Consider the following 15,866-nt stretch of genomic DNA (forward strand, 5'->3'; position numbering starts at 1 on the left):
ATTATTGGTTTTCATGATATACTCACTAAATACACATTGACTTAGCTGAACCTCTATAACTTGTTTTGTTTGGGCTCAACATTGACTTACAATTAACTTCTCATTTTGAAATCATACAGTGTAATAACTTAGACATGCAAACATCCATGAAGCTATCACTACAGTCAGGAAAAGGGTTTTCACCATAATCCTGTGAATTTTGCTTCTGCCTTTTTGTAATTGATGCCACTTTAGCGTTCATTCCGAAACAAACACCGATATCCCTTGTGTCACTGTGTATTAGCCTGCATTTTTTGGGTAACTTCCTATAAGTGGAGTCATGCGGTATATAATGTTTGTCTGAATACTTTCATTCAGCATAATGATTTTGAGATTCATCAATATTATTGCACGTGTTAATGGTTTGTTCTTTATTTCTGAGTACTATTCCATTGTATGGATATACCACATTTGTTTATCCATTCACCTGACGATGGACATTTGGGTTGTTTCCAGTTTTAGGCCATTACAAATAAAGCCGCTATGAGCCTTCCTGTACAAGTCTTTGTGTGGACATATGTTTTCAGTTCTCCTGGGAAAATACCTATGACTGCGATTGCTGGGTCATACGGTAAGTGTATGTTTCACTTTATAAAAAAAAAAAAAAAAAGCCAAATTATTTGCTTAAGTGGCTGTGCAATTTCAGGTTCTGCCAGCAAGGTTGGGGAGTTCCAGTTATTCTACATCCTTTCAAAGCAGAGTATGGATGGCCACTGCTTTTAATTTTAGCAGTTCCATTGTGTGTGCATGTGCATGCGCGCGTGTGTGTCTGAGTGTGTGTGTGTGTGTGTGTGTGTGTGTGGTAGTGGTATCTCATTGTGGTTTTAATTTTCAGATTCCTTTTAAAAAGATATTTTCAAGTTCCCTTTGGATATTGGCATTTTGTTTGCACAGTGTCTGCTCTTTCCCATCTTTAGGCTGGTTCTTTGTCTTACTGAGTTGTAAGAGTTCTTAATGCAGCATAGAACAAAGTCATTTTCCAACATACAGGTTTTCCCCACTATCTGAGACTTCACTTTACACCACTTGGCTTTTATTAACGACCTACCTTAGAAACTGCTTTCAGTAACTGAAGAAAATAGAGAGGATTTCCATTCTCTGAAGTGGTAGTCGCTTCTTGGCTTGACATCATTTATAGCATTCCAGAATGTTCCATAGGGATGGCCTGCTTTCAGATGCAGGGGAACTCATATGGGCCCTGAATGAATTCTCCCAGACTGGCCCCCATTTTCGTCCTCAAAGAAAAATGTTGACGTCCAGCTTACTAATTTTTATTGCGTGGTTCATGTGTCCTGGTAAATCTTTTCGTATTCTAAGACCACAAAGATTTTCTCCTGTGCTTTTTGTTTTGTACTCTGGGTTGTACGTGCAGGCCTGGGGTCCATTTTGAGTTAATTTTTGTGTTCATATAGTATGAGGGAAGGGTTGATGATCATTAACCCCATCCTGGTGATCCAGCACCATTTGTGGAAAACGTGTCTTCCTCCATTAAAATGTCCTAAAATGTCCTTGGTACCTCAGTCAGAATTCAGTGGACTATGCTTGTAGAGGCTCAATTTCGCCCCGCCCATTCACATGTCTGTTAGTCCATCAATACCGAGGTGTCGATGGCTGTAGCTTCGTAGTAACTATTAAACTACATTTTAAGCATTTCTTTGATTATTCTGTGTTTTGAATTACTATGTACCTTTTAGAATTAGCATGCCAATTTCTGCAAACAAGCCTGCTGTAGTTTGAATAGATCGTATTTATTCTAGAGACAAAACTGATAATAATTATCATCTCAAACATATTCAGTCTTCCTGACAGCAAACACGGTTATTCTCCATCTGTGTAAATTCCTTTCAATTTGTCTCAAGGATGTTTTGCAGTTTTCAGGTTTTTTTCTTAGATTTATTCTTAAGGATGCTGAGGGGTTTTCTTGCTCTACTGACTTATTTTCCAGTTAGCATATAAGAGTGCAGTTGATTTTTTTTGAAGAGGAGATTAAGCCATTTATTGATTACACGTGATATATGATGCACAAGCTTTATTCCCATTTGTAATTTTATCTGATACCATAATTCAGCTCAGATATATTACACAGGGTATGCCAGAAACAGCCAAGTGAATTCTATGACTGTACTCGGGCGATCCTTCTAATAGTACACTGCAGGCTCAGCGACCGTCAGCTCTACTGGACCAGAGGTTCTGCAGGCCGTGGCTCCTGTGCCTAAGCAGGTCGGGAATAAATTTGGGAGACAACCTGGAATGACCTTGAAGGGATTCTAACTGCACATTGTTGGGGTAGTTTACCAAAATGGCTTCAGAGTAGGCTACGTTTATACGGCACATTTTTAGTTGTTTTTTTTTTTTTTTTAATGTTTTATTTATTTCTAGGAGAGGGAGAGACAGCATGAGCAGGGGAGGGTCACAGAGAGAGGGAGTCACAGACTGAAACAGGCTCCAGGCTCTGAGCTGTCAGCACAGAGCCCGACGCGGGGCTCAAACCCACGAACCGCGAGATCATGACCTAAGCGAAAGTCGGACGCTTAACCGACTAAGCCACCCAGGCGCCCCTATACGGCACATTTTTAAACAGACACATTCCTTCAGCATTGTGATCGGACTGTTACAATGACCAATAAACAACATGGGTCCAAAAAAAAAATCTACACTAAAACCCTCTGTTGGAATGCTTTGCACTTTCCATAGAATAGAAACTATTGGAGCACCTGGGTGGCTCAGTCGGTTAAGCGTCCGACTTCGGCTCAGGTCACAATTTCATGGTTCCTGGGTCCAAGCCCCACATCGGGCTCTGTGCTCACAGCTCAGGGTGTGGAACCGGCTTTGGGTTCTGTGTCTCCCTGTCCCACTCATGCTCTCTCTCTCTTTCTCTCACTCTCAAAAAAATAAATAAATAAAAGTTTAAAAAATTTCTTGAAGAAACTAAAATAACCTGTTGCATAGTTAGTTGCAGTGACAGTCCTCGAGATGTTTGTCCGGGCACGTGACTGTTGTCTCAAACCTGTCTTCCTTGTAGCAGCGGGGCCCTGCCATCACCGCGCCTGGCTGAGTCCACAGATCCCTTGTGACCTGTGACTTCCCTGTCACTTCTCGGGCCCTCCTCTCCTGCTCAGCTTCGTTTCCTGACATAAACTAAAATCTTCTGTCGCTGTCACAGCTGCAGTTCCTGCTGCAGCCACCACAGCAGATATTGGCCTCTGCCCCCCGTAGTGCCCAGGGCCTCTGCCTCCCGAACCCCCTCATTTCCTGGGTCCACATTTAGAAGATGGAGTGTGGTAGCCGACAGACCATTATAGCTTCCCTCACCTTCAGAATCGCGTCATCACCACCAGCTCCAACCGAGCCATCGCCACTGCTTCCATGTCCACCACCACCACGACCACCACCACGCTTACCGCGGTCTCCTCCGTGACCACCACCGAAGGCTCCAGAGCCACAGTGACCTGGCGTCTTGTACTTAGCCGGGACTTTCCTTCACAGCTGTGGCCACTCACGCTGAATGATCTCATGAACCGCGAGATCATGCCCTGAGCCGACTGAGCCCCCCAGGTGCCCCACACCTGGTCTTCCTGAAGTCACGGCCATCAGACGTTAACAAAAGCAAAGCCTCTTTTTTTGCCACTGCCTCAGTCAGGATTTCAGTCACTTCAGTTTTCCCTACTGTGCCAAATATTCTCAGAGGGTGTGCTGCAGTGTCCTCTCTAATGCCACCAGCGAAACTCTTGCTCACGGTTAAGTGGGCCCCAGACCTTTGAGAATCTTATCTTGAGACAGCCCTCTTGGGCTCCACACCTCCCATCAACCTTGTGTGGCCTTGCCTTCGTGGCTGCACCCACCTCCTCCACGGTGGCCGACATGACACACAATCCCTCTGCAGCACTTGGTGTCTGAACTTTTGTCACCGCACCATCCAGGAACGTGCCCCGGCCTCTCGGGAGCCCCTCAGACTCCCTTCGCTGGTTCAAGGATCAAACCTCCAATGATGAGCTTCACGGCCCTTTCTTTGGTCTCTTAGACTCTGCTGTAGACACGATGGCAGTTGGAAGGGAGGCTAAGGAGGCCCCCTCAGTGGTGGCCACAGGCGGAGAGCGGGCGCAGTGGATTTATAAATTCTGACCTGGATCATGTGACTCTTTAATTCGCTAATGAGATCTTATGATTTTGTTATGCTCTGTATACCCATATATATTTTTATAATTGTTATATCTTGGTGAATTGACCCTTTTATGTCTTTTCCTTTATTTAGTGTGATACTAGCATAGCCACCCATCACTCTCTTGTTACTATTTTCATGGAATATCTTTTTCCATTCTTTTACCTTCAACCTATTTGTTTCTTTTGATCTAAAGTGAGTCTTCTCCAGATTGCATATAGTTACATCATGTATTATTTATGTATTCTGTCAATCTCAGTCTTCTGATAGTAGAATTTAATCCATTTACATTAAAAGTAATTGCTGATAGGGAAAGATTTAGTTCTGTCATATATATTACTATTTACAGTATGTTGACTGTTTTCCAGACTTCTTTCAAAGTTAACTCTGAGAGTTTTTGTTTGTTTGTTTGTTTTCAGGTCTTTTTGGTTGGGACAGCCTTTTGGAACTGTCAATGTTTTTATTGACGTCACGGTATTCATTTTTTGAAACTTTCATGTCTCATTATTCTATAGAATGGGCAATTCCTGTTGGTATATCTTCATATTTACTGACATATTCTACTTTTGTCATTATTTTTTCTATTAAACATATCCAAGTTTTCTGTTTTGTTTTTTTAGTGTTTCAGTTTGGGGATCTAGAATTTTCTTTTATATGCTTTAAGGCTTCCATTTCTCTGATGCAGTTTTCCAATCTGCTCACTTATTATGATAATGTATTCCTTTATGTCCTTGAATACATAATACATAATATTATACATAATACATAATAGCAGTGCTAGCTGCCTTGAAGACTTTATATCTGATTACTACATCTGTGTCATTTTGGATGTGCTTCTGTTGATTTTTTTCCACTTGACTATGCGTCATAGCTTTCCAGGTCTTTGAAAAATCTAATAATGTATATGATGTACTAAACTTTATGGATAGTGCTGTAAAGAGTCTTGTGATTTATTTTTCTTCTTCTTTTTTAAAAAACCTTTTAACATTTATTTATGAGAGACAGAGCATGAGCGGGGGAGGGGCAGAGAGAGAGGGAGACACAGAATCCAAAGCAGGCTCCAGGCTCTGAGCTGTCAGCACAGAGCCACCGTGGGGCTCGAACTCATGAACCTAAAGATCATGACCTGAGCCAAAGTCGGACGCCCAACCGACTGAGCCACCCAGGTGCCCCATGATTTTTCTTCTGAAGATTGTTGCTTTGTGTTTAAATTATATGTCAGATTCAAAATCTAAACTCTCTCCCCCTCTATGGGCATCATCTTTGGAGTTTGTTCAGATCTTCCAACTCTTGCTTTTTGCTAAGCTTGCAAAGTAGCCAACTATCTGGGTGGAGTTTACATACAGATCTTAGAGCCCCTGACGCCATTCACTGAATTTCTCCCATCACTTTCCATATCTTCTGGTGGCCTGAAAGTCTGTCCTTTTACTTTTTGTAACCAGTAAGACTGAACTTCTGCTTCAGATTTATCTACCCGGGGGCCACATGGACTGGTGAGTGCCCACTGCGGAAATAGGGAACAATTTTACACAGTACAGTTCCCTTCTTTCTGGAGTTCGCATGCCTTCAGTATCTGCCCATCTTCGCTACCTCTCCAGTGCTGCCAAATAGTGTGTGCTGTTTTTTCCAGATTTCATCACTCTTACTGCAGATGGGCTAATATAGTACAATCTAGAATTAGAATTGTAACCACTTGTTTTGTAACATTGTGGACATTGTTTTTGGTACCTGTTTTTTGTTTGTTTAATGTAGTATGAGTCCTACTGCTTATTTTCTTGATTTCTTTATAGAAGAGTCTTATCTGCGTCACGGTCATGATAAAATTTTTTTCTAATAATTTATTTCATTAATGTCAATTTTTTTTCTTTGCCCTCAGATCTAAAAATAAGGGTACATGCCTTATACATGTCTTTTAAGGAATTCTCTCCGGTTTTACTGATCTGCAGTGATTCCTAAACCTTTATTAAACACCTTGATGTTTGTAGAGGACTAGCCACCTTATTTATTTTTTTTAAACGTTGCCAGTTTTAAATTGTCAAGTTACGTAAAATAAAATTGTGGTTGAGATTTTTAGGTTATTGCTGGTATATATTAATTCAGTTAACATTTACATTTTTGCTTTAATAGCATAAAGTTGGATTTTTAAAAATCCAGCCTGAGAATCTTAACTGATTCACATTTTGTAGACTGTATTTGTGAGATTCATTCATACTTTGTGACTATAATACCACTTAAAATTTTTTTATTTCCATATAATATTCTATTATATGTATATATAAAGGTGTGTATATCTCTTTTATTGTTTAAAATGAGTTCATACTTCTGGGGTTTTCTACCATGAAGAACAATGCTGTTATGAATATCTTTGTGTCTATATCCTATTATCCAAGATTCTTCAAAGTCTTTACCTAATGCTGGATCAATAAGATACGTAATTCATTAAAATATATCTGTGTCTTTTCCAAATTTGGTGTGTTAACTAACACTTTCACAACAGCAGTGCAGGATAAATCCTGTGTGCAGTTCTTGGCATAATCAGATTTTAAATATTTGAGATCTGATGACCCTCTGTCACACATCACATTTTTTAAAGTGTGGTACAATTTACATAAGGTAATTTAACATTCTAAGCATATTTAAATGTACAATTCAGTGGCACTAAACACATTTACATTGTTGTATGACCATCAGCACCATCCGTCTTTCCAACTTTTTAAATCTTCTTCACCTGAAATTCTGTACCTATTAAATAAGTTCCCATTCCCTTCTTCCTTTAGTCCCTGACAGTCACCATTCCACTTTCTGTCTCTAAATTTGCCTCCAGTGGGTCCCTCATATAAATGGAATTATACAAGTATGTGTCCTTTTGTGACTGGCATATTTCACTTAGCATCTGTGTTGTAGCGTATGTCGGAATTTCCTTTCCTTTCAAGACTGACCAATATTCCATGGTACGATGGGCCACATTCCCATCCCCTAAAATGTGTGACAGGCGACCAGAACACAGCCCCATTCCCCCCCCCCATGTTACTTTTCATGGTTTCACATTCCCACATTAGTTCACGTTAGTTCACCTAACACTTAGGTACCACATCTTCTTCTTTTTTTTTTTTTTATATATATATATTTTTTAATTTCAGTATAGTTGACACACAGGGTGACTTTAGTTTCAGGTGTACAGCATAGTGATTTGGCAAGTTGATGCATTATGCTGTGCTCACCACGAGTGTGGCCGCCCTCTGTCCCCTCACAAAGCCATCCCAGTATCATTGACTGTATTTCCCAGCTCTGCCTTTTATTCCCGTGAAATATACCACACCTCTAGCCATATGTATGTAACCACATTTCCTTTATCCGTTCCTCTGTCGATGGAAATTTGGGTTGTTTCAACCTCTAGGCTCTTGTGAATGATGCTACAGTGAACCATGGACATACAAATAACTCTGAGATCCTGCTTTGAGGTCTTTTGGATGAGTACTGTATTAGTTTGGGCTTCCATAATGAAATCCTGTAGACTGGATGGCTCAAACAGTGCAATATTTTTCCCCACAGTTCTGGAGCCTAGAAGTCCAAGACTTCTAGCTTTCGGCCGATTCCATTTCTGGCGTGTGCTTTCTCCCTGGCTTGCAGATGACATAACGTGCCCCCTTCTCACTGAATCCTCAGATGGTCTCTGTTCACGTGTGAAGGAGAATGAGAGCAAGCACTCTGCTGCTCTTCTTGTAAGGACCCCAACACTGTCAGATCAGGGTCCCATGCTCATGACCTCATTTAACCTGAATCACCTCCTCAGAGGCCTCATCTCTAAACAGCCACACTGCGAGTGGGACCTCAACATATACATTTCAGAGAACCACACACCTTCAGTCCATATACCTCCACCCAGAAGTGGAATCACTGGATCTTCACTGGTTTTTAATTTTTGGAGGAACTGCCCTGTTTTACACAGAGACTGCACCGTTTCACGTTCCCACCAACAAAGCACAAGGCTTACAGTTTCCCTACATCTCCGCCAACATTTGTTATTTTACCTTTTTGTTTTTCCTAACAGCTTGCCCTCCTAATATATGTGAAGTGGCGAGTCATTGTGTTGGTAACTTGCATTTCCTTGCTGGTCAGTGATGTTGAGCATCTCTTCATGTGTTCATTAGTTATTTGTAGGTCTTGTTTCAGACAGATGGCTACTCAAAGCTTTCGCCCATTTTTTAATTGGGTTAATTTTTGTGGTTGAGTTATAGGAGTTCTTCGTTTTTATTATTATATGGGATATTAACCTCCTTGTCTGATATATACTTTGCCCCAAATAATTTATCTGTTTTTCTTTTGTCCATATGCTTTTGGTATTATATAAACAAATCATTGAAAAATGTAATGTCATGATGCTTTTTTCCTACATTTTGTTCCAAGAGTTTTACAGTTTTAGCTCTTCTGTTTAGATCTTTAATCTTTTTGAGCTAACTTTTACATAACATGTAATGTCAGAGTTTAGCCTTCTTCATTTGCATGGGGATATCCGCCTTACCTGCTGCCCTTTGTTGAAATGACTGTCTTTCCTCATTTGAATGATCTCAGTACCCTTGTCCAAGTTTGTTTCTCGGCTCTCTATTTTATTGTTTGTCTCTCGCTCTATCTTTATGCCAGGACCACACCATTTTTATTATTGTAGAACTAAAATCAGCAAGTGTGAGATTTCCAACTTTGTTCTTTTTTCAAAATTGTTTTGGCTTCTCTTGGTCTTTTGAGGTTTCAGTGAATTTTTGGATGGATTTTTCTTTTCCTGAAAACATTGTCACTGAGATTTCAATAGAATTTGCATAGAATCCATGAATGGTTTGCAGTAGTATTGAGAGCTTAACAATGGTCAGTGTTCCAACCCATGAACACGGGATGTCTTGTCATTTATTTGTGTCGTCTTTGATTTCTTTCAGTAATTTTTACTATGTAGAAGCATTATGATTTGTCAGTTCAGTTTATTCCTAAATGTTATATTTTTTATTTGATTGCAAACAGAACTGTTTTATTTCCTTTTTGTATTGTTCATTGTTAGTGTATAGAAACACAACTGATTTTTACATGTCAATTTTGTATCTTATAACTTGGCTGAATTTTGTTTACTAGGTAAATGAGGGGATTTTTTGGTGGATTCTTTAGGGTTTTTGCATGTGAGATCATACTGTTTGTGGACAGGCTAGCATTACTTCTCCTTTCCAATTTGAATTTACTTTTGTTTTTTGCCTTATTGCTCTGGATAAGACTTCCAATATTGTATTAAAAGAAGCAGAGATAGTAGTCGTTCTTATCCTTTTCCTGATTTTAGAGGAAAAGCTCACAGTCTTTTATAATTATGATACTGGCTGTGGATTTTCATGAAGGCCCTTTATCAGACTGAAGAAAATCCATTTTATTCCTTTTTTTTTTTTAACATTAAATAAGTATCTATTGTACTATCCACCACCAAACATGGTTTTAAATGATAAGAGAGGGAATTATCAAGAACACAACACAGTTTTGGCTTTTAAGGAATATATCATCTAGTTGGATATAAATCTGAACATACGAAAGTATAAGTGACAATGACTGCCCATCTGACAAGGGCCAGATGGATGATACAGGTTTGCCCTCAGTGCTCAGGGATGAGAAGAGCACAAGACTGACTTCTGTCCACTTTATATCAAGTGTTTCAGGCCCAGTCACAGAAATACACATTTCACTGCTTTCTTTATGATAATAACTGAAGCTTTGCTGAAAGTTTGGCCAATGTTAAGCATCATATATCCCTTTGATGTAGGAGGTATCCTAACTTCGTAATCACGCAGCTTGAATGCTGGCAATCTTAGGGCACTTGCATGCATTCATAAAGATATTAAGTGAAAAATGAGAATTTGGAACCAAATTTGACTCCCTGTGGAACTCCTGTTTGTGTGGCTGCTTTGCCTTGGGCTCCTTAATGTCTGTTCCCGTGGCACCTGTTGAGGTGTAGTCGACAAACTTGTCAGATACTCACAGTGTGCTCTGTGGTGGGCTGTTGTATGTGTGCCTTTGAGAGGATTTCCCTCATCACCTCACATAGTCGTATTTTTATTTTATTTTATTTTATTTTATTTTATTTTATTTTATTTTATTTTATTTTATTTTATTATTTACTTTTGGTGAGAACATTTAAGTCCTACTTTCTTAGGGTGCAAACTTTCAGCTAGAAGATGGATAAAGTCTAAGGATCTAACGTATAACACAGTAACTATGGGGGATAACACTCCCTTACCTAACTGAGATTTGCTTAGAGCAGAGTTCTCACCCGAGCAGGATGGTGGATTTTGCCACATGCTTTGTGTGCCTCAGTTGAGATGACTGTATGGAGTCCCCCCACACCCCTCAGTCTGTTAGTGTGATATATTGCATTGGTTTCCATATATTGAACTCTTTACATTTTAGAAGTAAGTCCTAAGTGACCATGATATATAATATAATCCTCTTCATATGCTGTTAAATTCGGTTATTTTGTTGAGGACTTTTCCATCAATACTCATAAGGCATAGTAGCCTTTCATTTGTTTTCGTGTACTGTCTTTGGCTTTAGTGAGAGGGCAGTTCTGGCCTTACAGATTCAGTCTAGGTGTCCCTCCTCTTCAGTTTTATGGAGGAGTTTGAGAAGGATTGAGGTTAATATTCTGTTGTTTTGTGTTGTTTTGTTTTGTTAGAATTTGGGAGAATTCACCTGTGAAGACATGGGGATTGGAGGGGCCTCTAATTTGTTTGGAGATTTTTGTTTTCTTATGTTTTACTGTAATTTTTTGTTTCCAATTCTGGTTAAAAAGCACATAACGTAAAATCAACTACTTGAACCATTTTTAAGTTCAGTTGGCTTAACTTTCCATCATTGTGCAACAGATATCTAGGATGTTTCCATCAACTGAAAGTGCATACCTTTTCAACAACAACTTCCATTTCTTCCTCCCTTCAGCTCCTGGAAACCACAGCTCTTTTTGTTTCTAGGAGTTTGATTTGTTCAAATACTTATTGGAGCACCTAGGTGGCTCAGTTGGCTAAGTGGCTCTTGAGCTCGGCTCAGGGCATGATCTCACAGTTCGTGAGTTCGAGCCCCACGTCGGGCTCTGTGCTCCCAGCATGGAGCCTGCTGGGGATTCTGTCTGTCCCTCTCTGGGCCCCTCCCCTGCTTGTGCTCTCTTTCTCTCTCTCAAAATAAATAAACTTAAAAAAATACTTCTTGTACGTGGAATCATGCACTGTCTTTTTGTGACGGGCTTAATCTTACCTAACATAATATTTTCAAGGTCCATCCATATTGCAGCACGTTGCAAGGTTTCTTTCTTTTAAGCTGAATAATAATCTGGTGTGTGTAAATGCCTCATTTTCTTTAGCCATCTGTCCGCTGAGGGACACTTAGATTGTTTTCACCTCTTGGCTCTGGTAAATACTGCAGTGAACAAAGGCATAGAATGTCCCTTCCCTTCACAGCTGCACCGTCTTACATTCCCACCGACAGGGTACACGGGCTCTGGTTTCTTCACATCTTCGCCTCCTCCCTCTCCTCTTCCTCCTCCCCTCCTCCCTCTCCTCCCTCTCTTCCTCCTCCTCCTCCCTGTTTTTCTTTTTTTTTTTTTGACAGTGTCCATTCTGATGGATGTGAAGTTTTAGCATATTGTTGTTTTGACTGGCATTTCTCCAATCATTACTGAAAAGGTTGAGCACTTTTTCGTATGTTTGGTCCTATGTGCTTTCTTCTGATTCTTCTGTGTACTTAGCTGTTTTTATTTTTTTTTATTTTGTGTTACACTCGTCTGTTCTTAAACATCTTCATTTCCCTGGAGTCTGCACCCCGCTCCTCCTGTGGTCCTTGGGTGTTCTCTCTGCAGTCCTCAGTCGCCTGTCTCTTTCCCCAGGTGTCTGGGGGTCTGTAGTCACCTTGTGGTTCTCAGGAGCTGGGGCAAGGGCGCACAAAGTGCCACAGAGTTGACACCATTTTGAGCATGACTTCTTGACTGGACGTTCATTTGGTTGCTGTTGATCTTTGACCACTTTCCAGATCACCTACAAGGTTGTTTTCACCAGTCTCTCCCTAGTGGTTTATTTATATTTCCATGCGAGCCTGGGGGCCTGGGGCTGCCATCCTGCCTGAGCCACTCTCAGTCTGTTAGCTTGATGCTTATTTGCATTTCCCAAATTCTTTCTTTTGTTTGAAGTAGGCTCCACGCCCAACACGGGACTCGAACTCAGAACCCTGAGATCAAGAGTCGATGCTCTACTGACTGAGCCAGGCAGGCACCCCACATTTCCCAAGTTGCTTTTTTTTTTTTTGGTGGCTCAGTAAAAATGACATTAGTCGGACATTTGTATTTCCTCTTTTGTTCCTATTTTTAAATTGGTTTTCTGTCCTTTTCCCATTTGTATATTCTGAATAGTATTCTATCGGTTATTTTTCTACATCTGTGCCCCAGTTTTGCTACTTGACTCACTACTTCTATGATTTATTAAATTAAGTTCTTAATTTTAATACCACATGTGCCATACATTTTAGATTAGGGTTCATTACTTCCCTGTGGTTGGAAGTATTTCCTGTCCAAAATTCGTGAGGATGTTTTCCTCCACTTCTCACTTCTTTGTACGTTAGTACTGACTGGTCACCGATGCTTCTGTCTCCTCTTATTGCCATACTCAGGATTTAATCAGGTCACTCTCCTACCCATAGCTCAGAAATACTCTGCTCAGTGAGACTAAAAGGTAGAAGATAATTTTACTAATCTTCTACTTTAAATGTAACCTTGTAGCAGTTTTCCTCAATTCCACATAAAAGAGACCATGACAGGGGCGCCTGGGGGGCTCAGTCGGTTAAGCGTCCGACTTTGGCTCAGGTCATGATCTCACAGTCTGTGGGTTCGAACCCCACGTCGGGCTCTGTGCTGACAGCTCAGAGCCTGGGACCTGCTTCGGATGCTGTGCCTCCCTCTCTCTCTGCCCCTTCACTGCTCATGCTCTGTCTCTCTTTGTCTCTCAAAAATTAAACATTAAAATTTTTTTAAATAAATAAAAGAGAACATGATATTTTAGGATATGTTGTAGGAGAGAAGGCTATGGATAAGTTTTCTGAGGTATTGCACATACTGTGTTAGGAAGATTTGTTCATTCTAAGAACATTCATTAGAAGATCGTATTCATTTAATCTGGGGTTTAGACAGTTTCAGCCCAGTGTCCGCTCTGCTGGTGAACCTGTGTATAAAGTGTATGTGTAAAGGCTTCCCACAGTTTCCCATTTCTCTGCTCCCTGTATAATGACTTAACACTGATACCTTTTCTCAGCCTGTCCATACTTGTGCGTCAAGAAATGTTAATAATGCATTTTGAAAGAAGGTGTACTGCGATCACACATCTTTGGAAAACATCACATCGTTACACTTTTACCCTGTACATAACCACTTTAAACACTGTTGTTATGACCACAGCAAAAATCTATTTCATGTGGTCTAACCAGTATTTTTCACATAAAAGATCTATTCAAACTTGAGGAAATCTGTTGAATCTAGAAGGAAAAATACTTTCTTTGAGTAACCGTTAATATATTTCCCAGTTTGAAAGAATATTATTTGAAAGAAAGATAGGAAATTAAATAACATAATATAACCCATATCAAAACAGTGACCTGCATTACTGAATCATGGTGTTAGAAAAAGAGCCTTCTTTTTCTAATGGCCATAATAGCCATGCCTTCGATATGGAATTTTAAAAAATTTTTTCTAATGTTTGTTTATTTTTGTTTTTTTTTTTCTAAATATTTTTATTTATATCTAGGAGAGAGAGAGAGACAGCGTGAACAGGGGAGGGTCAGAGAGAGAGGGAGACACAGACTCTGAAATAGGCTCCAGGCTCTGAGCTGGCAGCCAGCACAGAGCCCGACACGGGGCTCGAACCCACAAACCGCGAGATCATGACCCAAGCGAAAGTCGGACGCCCAACCGACCAAGCCACCCAGGCGCCCCTATTTATTTTTGAAGGAGAGAGACAGAGCATGGGGGGGGGGCAGAGAGAGAGAGGGGGAGACACAGAATCCAAAGCAGGCTCCAGGCTCTGAGCTGCCAGCACAGAGCCCAACACGGGGCTTGAACCCATGAAGCACGATATCATAAGCTGAGCCAGAAGTCAGACGTTCAACCAACTGAGCCACTCAGGTGCCCACCTTAGATGTACAGTTAACATCTATGTGAATACTTGGCTGACTACATTTGCAATCAGAGAAGGAGGAACAGTATAGTCAAAGACCCCAGCCCAACTAGAGGGCTTGACATCACATGACCTTCCCGCCCCTGCCCCAAATGGAAGGGTGGGGAGAAGCATCGGCCCCACAAAAGGCAGAACATTTATTGAAGGCTTGTGGTGCTCTGGATGCTTTTTCATCTAAGTCTCCGATTTCAGTCCTTGCGTCATGGTACAGACTTGGTTGTCACTGTACCTGTTTTACAAGTGAAGAAACAAGAACTAAGAATCGGTTGCATACCCAGAATCCCAAAGTCAGTCCATGACAGAGAGTGTCTAGGCCCCTAGGTTCTTTCTGCCCATCTCTACTTTCTGTCGCACTGAGACAGCTGTGGTATCATATTCATTATATACAGTTATCCTTACGTCAGGGGTGATCAAACCGTGTTAAGTTAGTAACTTTTCCCAGATTGAACATTTAGCAAGTGACAGAAATAGGACTTGAAGTCATGGGATTATTAGAAATAAGCTGCAAATCCTTCCCGTGTTTAGGGCCATCCTTACACATCGAAGGTGTAGTTAACTAGTATGGCCGTCTTCGCCTCCTGGCTTCTGGTGCAGCATACACAGGGTAACCCCGTTGGCTTTCTGAACTCAGCGTTATGTGATGAGTAAGACTGTGTGAGCTTGTAGTCTTGGTCTAAGCCAGGATCACAGTTATTTAGAGTGGCCTAAATAGAAACAGCTGGTCGATGGTTGCTATTGGAGATTATCAGTGGGGAGGGGAATGGCAAGGTATTTAAGGGATACAGACCTGCGGTTTTTCCCAGATGAAACAGTTCTGGAAATTAGTTGTACAACAATGTGAATAGAATTCATGCTGTTGAAGTGGACACCTAAGAACGGTGAATATGGTGGATTTTATGTCACTCATGTCCATTTGACCACAATTTAAAAGAAACAAAAATTATAGAAAGGGAAAAAGAATCTTTTTTGAAAATGTATCCTCCATGTAAAATTAATTTGTGTGGCATTTGAGGAAAGTGTTACCTACTAAGTTATTCTTTATTCACAGTGATCTGCAGCCCTGGATCCTATAATCCCCGCGATGGAACCCACTGCCTTCAGTGCAACAGCAGCCTGGTGTACGGAGCTAAAGTGTGCTTGTAGGCCACCCTTCTGAGCTCTTTGGTGGCTTATTAAACACAAAAGTATATTTTTGAAATATTAATACATAATAAATCACTATTATGCCAAAATTAAATATATTTTACAAAATTATGGCGTCATTTTAATTGAAACATGTACATCAAATGCTGTATGAATGGGGCGCCCACTGGTCTTTACTCTTCAACGCTGGACCTGCATACGACTTCGGAGTATTTCTTGGATCACTGCTTTTTAAAAATAGTCCTAATATACTCTATTGGTGTTAGCCCAAGAGATTATTGCAGAATTATTTT

At 40.5% G+C, this 15,866-nt stretch overlaps 1 protein-coding gene across 2 annotated transcripts in view; it reads left to right on the top strand.

Moving 5' to 3' along the window:
* LOC120234048 (zona pellucida binding protein) overlaps positions 1–15,652 on the top strand; it is a 111,347-nt gene extending 95,695 nt beyond the window's left edge. Inside the window, exons 8-9 of one of the 2 annotated variants that reach the window (XR_005528970.1) lie at positions 496–610; positions 15,479–15,560. Coding sequence is in view for 1 of the 2 variants with exons in the window: in XM_039235668.1 (XP_039091599.1) it covers positions 15,479–15,573 (95 nt within the window). In the remaining variant the exon portion in view is untranslated. Of the gene's footprint in view, positions 1–495; positions 611–15,478 lie in introns of both variants that reach the window. The other variant, XM_039235668.1, reaches the window with a different exon arrangement.
* The last annotated feature ends 214 nt before the right edge of the window (positions 15,653–15,866 follow it).

The sequence above is a fragment of the Hyaena hyaena genome, unplaced genomic scaffold (assembly GCF_003009895.1).
Source record: "Hyaena hyaena isolate Hyena2069 unplaced genomic scaffold, ASM300989v1 scaffold_101, whole genome shotgun sequence".
Taxonomy (NCBI): domain Eukaryota; kingdom Metazoa; phylum Chordata; class Mammalia; order Carnivora; family Hyaenidae; genus Hyaena; species Hyaena hyaena.